Below are 16,115 nucleotides of genomic sequence, written 5' to 3' on the forward strand. Positions count from 1 at the left end.
TTAAAAATTGACACCATTGTCATTATGACTGGGCTTCTGGGTTAGTTAACAGGGCAAGGAGATTTCAAAGGCAACTTTTGCAAGCTTAGCATTACCTAGTAAGTGTGTTTAGAAAGTCACACAGGCCAATGGAACATACACAGGATTGTGCTTAACGTCTTGAATTTTAGCTATCCAAACAGCATTTCTGAGTTTATGAACAGCAACTGTGTTATGTAAAGCAACCCTAAAGAAGTGAGGAAAGACAAGATGTGTAGCAAGGAAAACCATTCTGATGGCAATTGTTACTTGTTACTAGGGAAATACTGAGACATAGCAAGAACCTCAGATTATATAAGCAATAAAGCACCTAGTGGAATTTTAAGTGACTTCACTGCTGTGTGCTAACCTGGGGCAATAGCTAGAGAAAGCCTTTCTGATCCTGTCTTCAGAGAGAAGCTTGAAAAAGCAGGAGACTTTGGAGGTCAGATCAGGGATGTACCCTTTGATGCTAAAAATGAGAGTCTTCCCATTGCACATCACTGTGACTTTGGAGGGTGTTGCCTGCCCTCCCCCTAGCAATCATCACTTGACCCTATTACTGAGAATCTCCTCAGGAGAAGGAAAATAAGATAACAACTGCAAGAGACATAACTGGGTCTTAGAAAGTTTGGATGGCTAAATCCAAAAGCAAATTGCACCCAGGAAGCCATTTAAGTCACAGCAGATTCTGTCACTGGCCTCACATCAACCCACACTTTAGCAACAGCTAGCAACAGTAAGGCAGATTTACAGTCACAAGATTTAGATGAGTTGCCCATTGGCTTAGGATGATGTGTTAACAAGTCACAAATATTTATACTACGTAATTGAACAGATGGAAAAAATACTCTGCCCCTCCCCAGCATCTAAACTGGAACAAAACTCCAGAGGAACAATTACCAGTACACCTTGAGCATGGCTGTTTTATGATATATCCACAATGCGCACACACCCTTTTGAAGTTTAGAAGTACAATTAATAGGTTTGCGTTCCTAATATACTCCTTGACCAAAGGGGGAGGGGGACACTGATAATGTAGGCTGGTGTGTGCCCTGGGGTATAAACCAGAGGTTTGCAGGATGTGAACCTGCAATAAGTTTTGGGGCTTCTGTCAGGATTCAGCACCATCAGTTGCAGGGTCAAATGGACAGCTCCCTGCTTTCCCATGTTACTACCACGGGCTTGGCCAGGCTGAGAGCACCACTAGACAGTGATGGCAGCAGAAGGCTGAACCTTAGTCATTTTTGGTCTGCTTGCTGTTTCTGCTATTGAGAGGACTTTTGCTTTGGGATCACAAGGGGGAAAGAGGGTTGGTGGGGTGGCAAAGAGAGAGGAAAGGTTTCATTCAAAGATATACAAAAAATTCAGTGAATTATTAAACAAGAATCTTGTACCTGAAGGATTTTGTTAGATCTAGCTCACTTTCAACATACTCTGCCTTGCTTAACCTGTTTTTACAGTATCGTTCAGTTCCCAGAATGGCCTGTCAAAAATGATTTTAAAGATTTAATCAGTGATTAATAATCACCATAATCTAGCTCCATCACGGTGTACTTTACAGGGTAGAAGAAGTCCCTGCCTTTAGCAGTTTCCGATCTAAAATCTGACAAAGAGGAACAACAGAGCAAGGGGAGGAAGGGGTAAACAGGGAAGCCACATGCTTTTTGTTGCCCCTGCTAGGGTTAGGCCCAGGCTCAGGTGCAATATGACATGGGATCAAGGGACTTGTGCCACAGGCTTCATGGGAAGGTGAAGAGAAAGGCAGGAGGAAAGGAAGCTATGGCCAGCCAAGATCAAACACAGCTAAGAAGGAACTTCTGAGCACAATGCTTAGCAGAAATAAAATAGGCATTTAATCTAGCATGGTGAAGACAAAAACACAGGAAATGTTAGCCTTGTTCGGGGTGTTTTTCTTCAACCGTATGTGGGACAGGTGCAGAGGGCGGGTGCTGCAGGCTTTTGAATCGGGCTAGTTCCTGGTTGGTCTTTATGGCCTGGTTAATGAGGTATTCACTCTCTTGGCCCACCTCTGCCAGCCTCAGGTCAAATTCTACCACTGTCTTGTTATCAGTCATGCCTTCCAGCAGCTGCTTCCCTCCATCCTGGAATCAATAAAAAGACTAGGCTGAAGGTCAAAAACACACATGCACACAAGCAACCCTCGGGTTTAAACCACATTGACCCAAAGCACCTTGGCTGGTTTGCAACTAAGACCTAAAAATGCCTCGAGGAAGGGGCAAACATGCTTCCTGACATGCTATTTTTTATTTACAAAAAGAAAAGACAATGAAATCTCATGGCGCCCTTAGACAAACAAAGTTATTATAGCATAAGTTTTCATGGGCTGAAGCCTACTTCATCAAATGTGTAGAGTGAACTCTTAGTTGACAGGTATATAAAGGTATATTCAGAGGATGTCACTACTGTGATTATAATGCAGTAGTGGTCGATTAACACTGGGCATCCACACATCATTCAACTTCAGTAGTTCTTCTGAAATGCTTCCCCAATATTATCACCTTATCACCATCCAGAGCGGCAAAAACCCCACCTGAACATTTGTGGTAGGAAAAGTTATCAGATTTTAGCAGGAAGCTATGGGATGTTTTTTGCTTATGTTTCAATTTCATTGTTCTGCATGGGACAATGACAATAAAGATATATTGTATCGTAAATAAGCAGGGGAAATATTTTTCTTCCCCCCCTCAAGAATGCCCATGGATATGATATGTACCTTGATAACTATTGTGACCTATAAGCTGTATGACCTATAAACTGTGTGTAAATGTTCATACCAGAGTTCTTGTTTTTGATGGAATTGCTTCCTTGGGGTTGTTGTTTTATTGTTTAAAATTTTAATAAAATTTCCATGGAGGGGGTGGGAAAGAGTCCATCTTTTGAGCACTGAGTTACTGGAGCAGTCCCTACTCTAAAATAGGGAATGCTTGTAGAAATATATTTTTAAAAAATAAAAAATTGTCCAGTAGCACCTTAGAGACCAACTAAGTTTGTTCTTGGTATGAGCTTTCGTGTGCATGTACACTTCTTCAGATAGAGAGTGCTTGTGCAGTTAAACTAGAACTTGCAGTTTGACACAGACACACACACACACAGAGAGAGAGAGAGAGAGAGAGAGAAAGAGAGAGAGATTGGTGTTTCCAACATGCTCCTTCAATAACTACCAGTCTGAGTTCATCATGCATAGGCAGGAGAAAGAGATGGCTGGCAGGAGGACAAACAGGGACAATGACCCTGGGGATAGCAGGAGCTTATGCATGGGAACAGATCACAGTGTGTGTGTGTGTTAGAAGAGTTCAAGCATAAGGACGGGGATGAGTTCCTTGTGTGGAGGTTGCCTCTGAAATCCTGCTGTGCTGAGATTCCGAGGTGCTTATAATGCTTAGAGTGTGTTGTACCCTCCTTCCCAGTTCCAGGCACTTGTCCCTTTAGCCCGAAACTGTGCCTCTTGGAGTAGAGAGGGATGCTCACCAAAGCAAGCAGATTTGTCAACCTCTCCTGTCACCTATTCATCAAGCTACTGCTGCTTATTGCCAAATGCTCACAGAATGGATGGTGTGTCACGCTCCCCGTTATGAAAGTGTCATTATAACAGTGACATCTTCCTACCTCCTCATTACCATGTCAAGAGATGATAAAGTGTTTGCTTAGGCAATTCGGTAAGATTTTGGCATCCTGGGGGAAAGAGACAAGAAGTCATTAACTCCCTCAACCTCTGAGGCATCTAAAAAAGCATGTGACAGATCCAGAGGGAACAGTATTGGCATGACAGGAACTAAAAGCAGGTGATAGCATCGTGATACATGCACCAGACAGATCTTAAAAGCATGTGATGAAAAGTAGAGATTTCTGAGCTGTGACATGGGCTTACATGTCTCTGGAGTGGCGTTCTGTTCTGTTCAACCCCTTCTGCCCTGCCCTGTCCCAGTCTGGATTTTAAGAAAAAGTCATCACTCAATTAGATGAAGGACCCTACACTTGCAGACACCCAGAATTTAGAATAATTTCTGGGGAAATCAATCACACCATCTTCAGAAATCGGAATATTGCCATTTTGTTTAAGCCCATTAGCTACCTGGAATCTGGTGGCCATGTTACTGCAGAAGATTGGAAAAGATACAGCAAACCAAGCAAAATCTGCCAATGAACATGCAAAAGCTGCTGGCGTTTTCAGAGCTTTTGCTTCCATTGGATCACAACTCTGAATATTAAGAGTTTGCACACTTTTATCCACATGAACTGATCCAGTAGAATATTTTGCTTTGTGAAAGATGGGACAAGAAAATCTAAAGCATGCTTGGATAAACATAAACAAGCAACAAAGACTAATATATGTAGCTCTACCATGTAGAGAGTTGCCAACGTCTCAAAAGACAGCCACCGAGGGTAGGATTCAAACCTCTGCCCTTTGATAAAATACGGGATTTCAGACAGTCCTGGGGCACGTTACCCACTCTTTGCCTTTGTTGCAAGCACAAACTAGGAAAAGATGGCAAAGCAGCTGGTATGCTATTTTCTGCAGCAACATTATATAGAAATGAACAGAAATACATTCCTAACAGGTTGCATCAATCACCTGTTGCCACATTATCAAATTAAGAAAAGATGTGTAAAATGTAGTCACACATAATGCTGCAATGTAGAGTTCATGAACACAATTTGAAACAGCCCATTCTCCAGCAGCTTTCTCTGCTGCTAAGCAGAGAAATAAGAATGTTCATCCTTCAGTGTAAGCCAGATATATATTCTGAGTCTATTGCTAGCAAACCACAGAAAGTATTTTAGGGGCCCCACAAGACATTATTGTACATTCATCACGATTTGTGCTCATCATACTATCAGGGTTGTTATATATGCAATCACACTTTCAATACCATTTGCAGCTGCAAAAGTTTAAGGGCAGTTATACTGCTTTGGCTGCAGTCAGTGTGAATCCTATAGCTTTCCTGCTAAAATCCCATAATTTTTTATACTACAAATGTTCCTATACACACACTTTCAATTTGCTATAGTACAAAATCACATGGACTGTGCTACTTTGGTTTTGAGTTAAACACAAAACAAAAACCTGCAAATTAAAAACTAGCACAAGGAGGAGTGGATTAAGCTAGAAGCACCCTGTGATGTGACCCTCTTCTGCTAGCAGGGAGTTTAATATTTCCAACCCCCACCCCATTCTCCTACACATGTAGGCCAGTCCAAGTCTATCCCAGCCAAAAATTCACTGTGAGATGACAAGCCACTATCTCCCAGCTTCAAAAGAAACATCGTCTGACCTACTTTACAAGGTTGTAAGGATTACTTAAGATAATGTATGTAAAGTGCTTTGAACATTCTATATAAGTGCTATGTGCCCATCCCCCTTGTAGGAAAAGAGATTGCGTACTAGCCCAATGTGGTTGCAGGAGAGGTTGATGTGAGTCAGAGCCGTGTTCTGAGCAAGGACCTGAGAGAAAAGGGTGGCCGTTGGCTCCGACAACTCATTGCCACCCAAGTGAAGATTTGTCAGAGTCTCGTTAGCCAAGAGGGCGTGGCAAATGGCTTGGCCTCCCTCATCCTCAATGCAGTTGAGACGCAGATTGAGGGACGTCAGAATGGAATTCTTGGACAAGGCGTGAGCAATCGCCTGGGCTCCTTGAGCACGGATCCTGTTATCACAAAGGTTAAGGGTTACTATCTTGCTGCGGTTGATCAGTTTGCCAACAGCTCGTGCTCCCCGGTCTGCTATCAGATTGTGAGATAAGTTTAGTTCTGTTAGCGAGGGGTGGTCTAATAGTTCATGGATCAGCACACGAGATTTTTCGTCATCCACTTTGCTTCGGGACAGTTTGAAGACCTGAAGCAGAAGAATAAGGTTACATGTTTTGATAAAGAAAAATATTTCAGACAATTTTTATTTTATTTGTGCCTTGAACCACTCAGTTTTCACTGAAAGGCAAGGGATTTGGACAGTTCATCGCCTTAGCTGTTTTTTGAAAAAGTTCACATATCAGAAGCAATAAGCATAACCTGTATTTCTGGTAAAAGGCTTTTAAACTGCTCTAACAATCTGGAACCACAAGGAGTTGTCTGAAAGGCTCCGTAGTTCAGACAGTAAGTCTGTGGTTAATTTTGCCTAATCTTCTCAGAAATATTGGAATTTAGAATCAAAGATTTCTCCATTGCCCCTAAGCAGGCTCAAGCCTTTATGTGATCTAAGCTGGCAGGTAGAGGGGTGGTTCAGTCATCAAGAGTGAGATACAACACAAGTCTTTCAAGTGTTATAAGCCAATGGATAGCTTTTGTACACTACTGAGGGTGGCTTGAGGGTGCAGAGTTGAAAGGTCTCTCCTCTTATTTTTTTAGAGGAACTGTAGGTCTCTAGCAACCAGTAGAGGCTATTGCTTACCTTGCTTCCTCATTTAACCCTCTTATGCAGATGTCTACATTATAAATATATTGGGGAGGAGCAGTTTGAAAAAGAACCTTAAAGCTGTTGTTTTAATGCAAGCCACATTAGGACCAAACTCAACCAGATGTGGGAGACCCACAATTCAATCTCTCTTCATTTGTTTTTTTTTTCTCTTAAAGAGTTGCTGAAGAGGGCCACCCATGTTGGATTAGGCCTGTACTGCAGGAGGAGGAAGACCTAACTCTTTTCCCCAAGTGATTTTCCTGATCTAGACTGCCACTTGAGGGAGAGATTTTGATCAGAGCAAGATGCTGAAATATGGGGTTAAATGCCCCTCTCCTGGCACTGTAGCTCCAGTCTGGAGGCTCTGTGGCTGCTTTTAAGTAAAATGGAAATGTCAAGAGATTAAATAGGGGATCTCCCAAACCTTGCCTTATTTGGCCTTTTTTTTGGGGGGGGGGGGTTCAATTTAAATCCATGGGACTTGAAGTTGAGATTTAAGAGCTTATTTACCAAGGCTTCATCTCACTGCTTTAATGTTTAAAGCTCTAGTACCATGTCATACCGTCCAACTTTTTAATTTCAAAAAACAGTTTACACGTCTTCCGGGCCACGCTCCGGGGCAAGTCGTATGACCCACACCACAATCCCACCCCCCAAGAGCGCTGCCGCCCAAATGGCCACCGTGATCTTGTACAAAAAAAGGGATGTCCCTTTTTTCCAGGGCACTTGACAGGTGTGCCATGTAAGCAGGGTCAATCACATAGGTCCTTTGCACATCAACCTTGCACAGCTGGGATCAGGTGGGAAGAATCCATGTAGTTGACCCCATCTACACCAGCTGAAGCTAAGGAAGAGTGGCTCTCATCACTCAGTTGTAATGGCATCTAACTTCAATATAAGAGTGTTTGAGATTAGTATACAAGTATGGTGCAAAGAGGGCTCTCTGCAGCCATGGAAGTACAGTAAGCCTGCACCTTATGTACATTTGTGTGCATTCAGCTTTCCGTGCTTAGCAAAAAAAAAAAAAGGTTTAAAAAATTTAAAAATGAGTGGAAAGAGGGCAGGCATCTGGGGGAAAAAGACTTTGGCAATCCCACCCGCCATTGAACCTAATGTGCTTTGACTAAATGCAATTTTGGCTTTAGGCACGATCCCCGGAATGTAACCTAAGTTGTGGGCCTACTGTACTGATGTCAGGTAATGATTTGGACAAAATTATTCACTAAAGGTTTAAAATTGTCCTCTGACCCTTGGGAACCATCATTCTAGGTTCAGGGTTTCTAAATATTATAGAACTGTATATGGCAAGTTACTTTTAAAGTTGGACACTTCTTGACAGCATTGGCCAGGGAGCAGCAGTCCCGGTAGGTGAACTCAAAAAGATTCCACTCAAAATTCATGCCACAGTCTTTAACACCATAAGATAAGTGCAGCTCCTCTAGGTGACAGAGCGCTGGAGTGAGCATACTCATATCAAAATGGTCCATGGAAGGTTCATCCATTCCAGAATCACTTTCTGTATCAGAGGCTTCTTCGTCTTCCTTCTTCTGATCTATTTTCACAGGTGGAAGGAACTGGTCGATATCTAGCTTCTTCACATATTCCTTGCAGAGTGGGATGACATCCAGGACCTGGTTGGGGTTAGTGGTGTCTGGAATGTAGAACTTCAAGATGTTCTCCAAGTGACGTTCAAAAAACATCCGCTTCCAGCTGTTTCCATAGCGGGACACGTCACAAACTGCCCATCTCGCAATGCAACATCGTTTCCAATAACCTTCATCACTAATCAGGTTGGCAGTCACAGTAAGGGGCAGACTTGTGGAGACCTTGTCCAGCACCTTCCTTTGGTGATCAGGAAGGAGGCTATTCAAAATAGGATTACCTGGTTGGAAAGAAGAGAAGTGAACCTTTTGGAATGTGGTGTCTGTTTGCTGCTTTTTATAGCACCATGAAGATCTATTTGCTAGGTATAGATAGATTATTTATTTGTTTGTTTGATTTTTAAATTATCCTCCCCAAAGCAAGTTACAGTAACCAATAAAACAACAGAATACGCATCTCAATTATTACAAAAGAATAAGAAAAAACAGCAACACTAAAAAACTCAAATAACAGCAGTAAATAAAATATGCAGATAACATTTTAGCATTAGAATAGCACCAGCAGATTAAACAATTATTCAGACATAGCATCATATGTTGAAAGCAACACATATTTGAGTTTGTACAAGTTTAGCAGCGCTTCCACTAAATAATCTTGAGAGGAGTAATTTGCTGAGGATGCTAAGAATTCCATTAGGAAGACCAAGCCCTACTCCCAGAACAATAGTTTCCAGGATTCCCTAGGAACAAATGAAAGTTTTGCGTTATACTGTAGACTACAATGCTTCAAAACAAGGCAAAAATAAAGGTATTGACAGGTTATCAAGCAGCAGCAGCAGGAATGACTTGGTCTAGAGCAGCAGCAGCCAAAGTGGTACCCTCCAAAGTTGTTAGGACTACAGTTCCCATCAACTACATGGTCAGGAAGGAAGGGAGTTGTGGTGGAGGGCACCACATTAGCTACCCTTGGTCTATGGAATAATTCCCTTGCATTTTTAAAGAGCCATTCCACTTAGTTTCATTTTTAAAAACTCAGTCCTCAATTGCATGTATAATTGCAACCTGTGATCTAAAGGTTCATTCTTAGCAAGAGAAACCAGAGGAGGAGAAATTACTTACTTTCAAAGTTGTTGATTATGTGCTGTATGCAGAGCTCTGTGAGCTGTGGCACTATAGCTAGACTCCACTCAGGATCCTCAGCTATAATCCGCCGCATGCGCCGAGGGTTAGCTGCTGGGTTTCTGGTACGGCTTGGGGGAGGGACTGCATTGGGGTCTGCAGCAACTGGCTCCTGCATCTTGAAGTGCTGGGGTAAAACCTCTCCCTCTCTCTCTCTTCTCTCTCTCTCTCTCTTAGAATGGTTTGAAAGTTCTGCGCAAACTGGAACACTAAAGTTCAGCAGCCATTCTTCCTAGAAAAATCCAGAAATCAGTACCACTCACTGATACTAATAAAATATTTGATTTGGTGCATTATACTACAAGTGTAGGGAGGAAGAAGTCCCTTACAACTGCATTATTTAAATCTTTGATGTAGTCCAATCAATTATTAGCTCCACCAATGCACATAACAAAACAAGGAAGGTAGACAGACTGTTTCACTGGACCAAGTTCTGAGAATATAAGAACATTTAATAACTGGAAGTTGTTTACATCAGAAGTTTGTTTCACCTTTTCCTGAGCTATTAAATGTCTCCTAAGATGAAGCAATTATATGAAGTGAGTCATACGCAAATTGGATTTATAAGCACACTGAAGTGGTGGTTTCACATCAAAATGCAGCAGGGTGTCAGTGCAGGGGGCTCACATGATGTAAAAATATATTTATACATTAAAAAAAAACCAACCAAGCACAGAAGAGAATCTGGCAGTCTCATTCTCCTTTCTCTGAACTAGTCTAATTTCACACGCCAATCGCACCTGCAGTACCCATATTTCTTAAGGATCACGCAGACAACATATTTGCAGTTCATCCATTCCACATCCTAGGAGTTGAAGTGCCAAAACAGAGGCACAACACAATAGCAAAGTATAGTCTGCACATTTTGACTGGAGGGGATAGCTCTGAAGCAAGGGGATAACTGTAACTTGCTCCCCCAACTCTCTTTTAAAAAATAAGACTAGAAATGCATGCCATCACAGAACAGAGCTCAGGGCCTCCAAAGAACTAGATCAGTGGTGGGGAACCTGTGGCCATCCAGATGTTGTTGGATTACAACTTGCCCCCGATCATTAGCTGTGCTAGCTGAGGCAGGTGGGAATTTTAGTCCAGAAACATCTGGAAGTCCAAATGTTCCCCCCTGCTGAGCTAAATAAGCTTACAATTATATTTTAACATGGAAACCATTATAGAAGTGGGCAATCCTGCAGGTCCTTACTGAGATTTTTCATTAAAATGCTAGGTGAATACTGTGGCATAATGGGGGAATGCTCAGCCTCTTAATCTCTTCAAGGTTTAAAAGTTGAGCATTCTCTCATTTTACCAAAGTGCTCATCTGGGCTTTTAAAGAAAACATGTTTAAAAAAGGCTGGAACTAAAAAAAACCCATACAATAAGCAGTAACAGTGCATCTCTACCCAGGAGTAAATCCCATTAAGCTCAATGAGCCTTGCTTTAGACGGCACAGCAGTTGGATACGGTGTGTGAATTGAGAGTGGAAAACGTTCACGTGCACAAGACGTCCTCGTAACCTTCTACAAAGACACCTGCAGTTGTGCGGAAACTAGTGCCCCAATCCGGCACACTTCTGCTGAAAAGTGCTTTGATCTTATACACTACCTTCCCGTTACAAAGAGAGAAGCCAGTGCCACGGCAGAGATCAAGCTCATTATTTCCTTCCTGTTCATGAAGCTGCTCCATTTTGCTTTCAAGCATACATAAGAAGTAGCCTTTGGTGTGCGAAAGCCCTGGTGCCTTTGAAACCTTTGCAATGGGCAATTTTTCAACCCCCAAACTGTCTGGGGTAGTGCTGATAAAAACAACCTGCTAAATCACAAGAGCAGACCTCTACAAACCCTTTGAAGAATGCAAGGGGGCAAAGCCAAGTTATTCATGTTGTGTTACTGATAATGTGTCTGCAAAGGCTTCTCAGATGGTAGCAGCAAGCAGCAGGTGCCAGAGCAAAGCAAAGAACACTGAAATGAAGGGCAGGGAGAGGCCAGGTCAAATGGATACTTAGGTGTCTACAGAAATTGTGAGACAATGCTGCCTGAGGGCCAAATGACATGGAATAATATCCACTGGAGACCAGCTAATCCTAGTGGGGGTGGAAAATCAGCTATTGTGGAGCAATCACTGTACACTTGCAGGCAACTAAGATTCTTAACCCCAAAAGCCACACAGAAAACCAGGAGAATGCAACAGCCCTCATAACTGTGGTTTCTGCTCTCTGTGATTCTCCCTTCCTGGGTGAAGCCAGCCCAGCGCTGCTCCTCAGTCAGAGATCCGTAGGGCTTCTGCAGATCTGACTGCTGTGACCAGAACCATCTTGTCACTCCAATCTTCATCAATCCCAGAATATGGAAGGGAGAAAACAGTTGGCAAATGCAAGAACAGCCCCCTGGGGTCATGAAGCACGAAAACTCAAAAGCTTTCTGCACTTCCCAAATAGTCCAAATATTACTGGACAATAGTAAAAGAACCACTGTGCAACTATAGCTTCTTCCAAGAGGCAGGCATGGAAATGAGTTTATTTCTGTAAAGCACCATGAACAGGATAACAGCACAAACGATTAATAATTAGCAGGATTCTAAAAATTTTATTGGGAACAACTGTGAATTTAATTGTCAAAATATGCACATTCAAAATTGTATTTAAAAAATAAAACATCTCATGATTAAATATTCCATAAAGCAAGACAGCAGCTGTAGGTGAATTGCAACTAAATCTCTACTGACTTTTAAAAAAGGAGCCTGCAAGTGCAGAACAGTTCATTAAAACCTCTAATGCCAGTTGTAGCTCATAAAGCCTATGGCTTGAATCCAAAGAGCCACTTTATGCAGGAAAAGCATTTCCACACATGGTCAGGGAAGTATCATTTCTATTTCCGACTGTTCTGAGGAGTACTTCTGAAATTCCCCTGAGTTTTAGGAACAGCTTAAGGGCAGCATGGAGGGTTGCTTTTAAAAAGAGAGGCTCCATCCAAAAGAAGTTCTGCTCTGTAGGCAGTTTACCACACATCCCTTTAGTTCACATGTCCTGAAACTGTTCTAAACTCTGCAATTTTGTGATTATCTGCTGCGAAGTGTGATGCTTTGTTGCAAAATTCCCACAGAGTCTTATTGCTGGTGACCAAATGGCAAGCTTTTGGATCCAGCAATCATTGTCAGATGTGATGGCGTCCAGATTTCTTCCCTTTTGTACACACAATTCCACTATTCTAGGGCTATCCAAAAACCACCAGTACCCTTGGTTTAGCCAAAATAAAGCCTGGGCTTAAGATTATTTACAATTCAAATCTCAATTAGAAGTGTGACACCACACCATGTTCTTACAATCCACATGATAGGCATGGCACATACACTTGTCCTAACCTACCGACAGTGGCACCACATCTCCTTACGGGAAAAGGGGGCCGTTCAATTTCCTCCTCATACAAATCAAATGGCATCAATTTAGCATCCAACTGTTTAGCATCAACCTGTGCTAGAAAACTGATTTGGTTGCAACAATTTCCAGTAGGGGAGCCATGTTAACCTGTCTTGTGGCACCTTAAAGACCCACAGATTTATTACGGCAGCTTTTGTGGACTACACTGAGTTGTGATTCTGCAGTTTCAACTGAGGCCTGCCTTTGAAAGGGCTGGGAGACTGAAATGTGAAACCACCAAATTACCATTAATCACATGTGGATTGAATACACTGCAAACTGAAAAAGGCAAGTGTCCATAGCTTTGGCAGAAAGCAGGGCTCTTCCCATCCTACATACAGTAGTGCAAACTCATTTGGTAGTCAGGATTAATAATGTTTTATACCTTGGGGGCTTGTTTTTATTTAGGTGGGTTTTTTTGGAAAATTTTAATTGAATAATGCTGTTTGCAATTTCATTGTTTTATGTAAACCACTTAGAGATGTTTACTTTATTAAGTAGTATATCTGGTTTTATAGACACATAAATAAAATAGACTGCTTATAGTTCTAGTAAATAAATAAAACTTTTCTGACTCTACCTATTGCCAGTAATTTCTCCACTAGAAGCTGTTTTCTATTGTACTCATGAGCTGTGTATGCTGTATTATGAAGGGATTGCAATGTTCTAGGAAAATGAGGCAGAAACCTCAACACAGTGTTCAAACTTACTTTTTGCTTTTACAAAGCGTGTGTGTTTCACTCACTCCACATTCAGTGTCATTACAAATATAGCAGAGCACGGTTGCTATGGTGTGATGAAGATTCCACAAGGTGTCTGAATTAACTCTGTGATCAAATGCCTGGGGAGTTGAAAGGTGCTAGGTCTTGCAGTGAGTCATTTATCACACTGAATCAATTTACAGGATCTCCTGATACAGCAATCACATATCACCATGGCTGTTCTATACTTCATTTTCTTATTTTGTAAGTACAAACATAAATTCCCCTGTACTGCTTTGGGTTCACATTCATATATTCATGGATGATTAGATAACTTTCTACCAAGTTACCACATGTATGTGACCACTTAGTAAACAGATTATATTGCCCTGCCAAAGTACAGGTAGTTTATGCCCCCTCCTCCAGTTTTTTCAGCTTTCCACTTCCAGTATGGAAATGTATAAAGTTCTCATTTTTTCACAGGACAATATAGATTACTAGCATACCAAGTGGTTATACGCTCACTGTGATATGCTATTATTTGATAAACAGCCTTTCTTATTCACTCATCATCTCAGATTCAATGAACATTGGCTGAAAATGTAACTGCTCCCATAAACGGCACACTGGCATATAATATATGTAGTCTCCTTTCTTTACATTTTGCATTAAACAGCATGTTAAGATGCAGTTAATTAGAAGATAGCATATAAATGTATATGTAACTTTCCACCCACGTTGTGCCTAAATCAAGTGCATTAGAAAAGTACTGCTAAAAGAGAAGAAACAAAATGCCAAAATGTAGTCAATTTCTAATCTACACAATTTGCACAAGGATGTATAAGCCATAGATTTAATCACAGAAGAAAAAACATAACTGACTTTCTTCCATGTCCTTAAGTACTTCATTCAATTTCTTTATTTTAAGCTGCTTTTTAATAGTCAAGCCCTTTCAATTCAACTTTCTTTTAATTTAAGAAATAAAACCTGCTTACTGGGAAAGATTTTCTGCTTTTAGATGCAACACGAAGTCCACTGAAATGAACATTACATAAACCCTACCTTCTAATAGTGCAGTACTGAGTAGCTGCAACACCCACTCAACAATTGCAGGGGGTTGGGCTAGATGACCCTCGTGGTCACTTCCAACTCTACAATTCTACGGTTCTACACAAGCCATGCTCCAATTACAGGAGAAGGTGCTCTATTTTTCATGATGTTTTAGAAGCCTGGGAGGGGCTTATCTTGTCTAAATTGGGGGGTAGTCCATGGGAGGTGTCTTGTCATTAAAAGCTCCCCATCTCTCTTTCCCCATAATTCAAGCACTAAATACAAATATTGTGAAAGAGAGAGGGATTAAAATCCACTAATCAATAGCTTTGCACCATTTGCTATTCTCCAAAAGCTCTCAGTATTTCTTCACACGTACACAGTCACTTTAGCCATATTTTAAATGTTTACTGAAAAGGCTCCCCCCACCCCTTTTGCATTCCCAATATGAATTCTAGTTTGCAGTCCTTAGAAACAACAGATCACTTGGAAATACTTTTAGTTTCCCCTAAACCACCCCAAACTTCAAGGATGGCAAAAGGGTGAGCTTTCTCCTGGTCTCTCAGTATGTGCCTGTGGAATGGATAAAGTGAGTGTTCCAAATTCACCGTAACTGTACAAAAAGGGAACCACCAGCCTTTGGCACCTAACCCAGAGTAATTAGAAGGCCAAGATCTCACATTTATGACAGCAGAACTGCCTGCCTCTTACTTTAAAGGAACCCTGTTCTTTCCTCAGTATTATAGCCTGTGAAAATACACACACAGAGAGAGAGAGAGAGAATCATAGAATTATATAGTTGGAATATATATCAAAAGAGAGGTGGCAGCAGGAGTGCTGGGAAAAGGGCTTAGGGGTTGCCTTCATCCTCGTTCTTCCAATTGCTTTGTGGGGTCCCCTACCTGCTGAGCTAGTGTGGCGTAGCCTGACTAGGACCTACGAGACCAGAGTTCAAATCCCCACTTAGGCAAGAAGCTCACTGGGTGACCTTGGGCCAGTCACTGCCTCTCAGCCTATAAGCTACCTCGCAGAGCTGTTGTGGGGATTCAGTGAGGAGGGGGAGTCATAGCAGCTTAGAATTGTAGAGCTGGAAGGGGGGACCCCAAGGGTCATTTAGCCATGCAGGGAGAAACATGCACACCACCTTGAGCTCCGTGGAGGGAAAAGGTGGTGCACAGATGCGATAAATCAATAAACAAACCAATAAATCTTCGACCTGTTGTTCCCCTTTCACGGATGGCCCCTCTGCACCCCGAGTGCTACCTTCACATTTTGCTAACCCGGAAATCTCGAGGGTGCCTCTTCTCCCCTTTCCCGACTGGTCCCAGCACACGCCCGTCTCTCGGGCCGCGCTATCCCACTTGCCTGCTTAGTCCTCGGGGGTGGGGGTGGGGGTGGGGCGGTTGCTAGGGAAACGAAGCGTTGCCAAGGGCCGGCGCTAGAGATGCAAGCTCAGCCCCGCCCCGCCAGGGGCGCAGCCTCCAATCAGCATGCGGGAGCCGCCCATTCCCGCTTCAGAGGGGTGGGCGCGAAGAAACGCCCAGGGGCGGGGCTTAGGACTGCGTTGTCCCCTTTGCGTTTGAAACAGAAATCGTCAGGGCGACGTACGTCCCTCCCCGCCCAAATAATGGGTACCTCCCGCCTTCAGAACTGGAGGCTGCGCTAAGGGGAGTGAGAGGCGCTGGTAAAAACAGCGCGCGCGGTTTTCGTGTGAAGAAGAAGAAGACGGGGCTCCTGCACCT

At 42.5% G+C, this 16,115-nt stretch overlaps 1 protein-coding gene across 8 annotated transcripts; it reads right to left on the minus strand.

Annotated features, from left to right (window-relative positions):
- Positions 1-1,851: 1,851 nt before the first annotated feature.
- On the minus strand, positions 1,852-15,755 carry DRC5 (dynein regulatory complex subunit 5). Of its 8 annotated transcripts, XM_080998796.1 has the most exons (6): positions 15,637-15,755; positions 9,154-9,445; positions 7,747-8,315; positions 5,426-5,875; positions 3,649-3,714; positions 2,002-2,123 (listed from the first exon to the last, which is right to left on the minus strand). In XM_080998796.1, exons 2-5 carry the CDS (start codon positions 9,329-9,331, stop codon positions 3,664-3,666), a joined length of 1,248 nt encoding a protein of 415 aa, XP_080854922.1. In that variant the 5' UTR covers positions 9,332-9,445; positions 15,637-15,755; the 3' UTR covers positions 2,002-2,123; positions 3,649-3,663. The 8 variants fall into 8 exon arrangements, with proteins under 8 accessions (XP_080854918.1, XP_080854915.1, XP_080854919.1 ...); XM_080998792.1 differs by lacking the exon at positions 3,649-3,714 and having other exon boundaries at positions 1,852-2,123; positions 15,654-15,755; XM_080998789.1 differs by lacking the exon at positions 3,649-3,714 and having other exon boundaries at positions 1,852-2,123.
- Positions 15,756-16,115: the final 360 nt, after the last annotated feature.

Source organism: Podarcis pityusensis (assembly GCF_964106645.2).
Source record: "Podarcis pityusensis genome assembly, chromosome: 3".
Taxonomy (NCBI): domain Eukaryota; kingdom Metazoa; phylum Chordata; class Lepidosauria; order Squamata; family Lacertidae; genus Podarcis; species Podarcis pityusensis.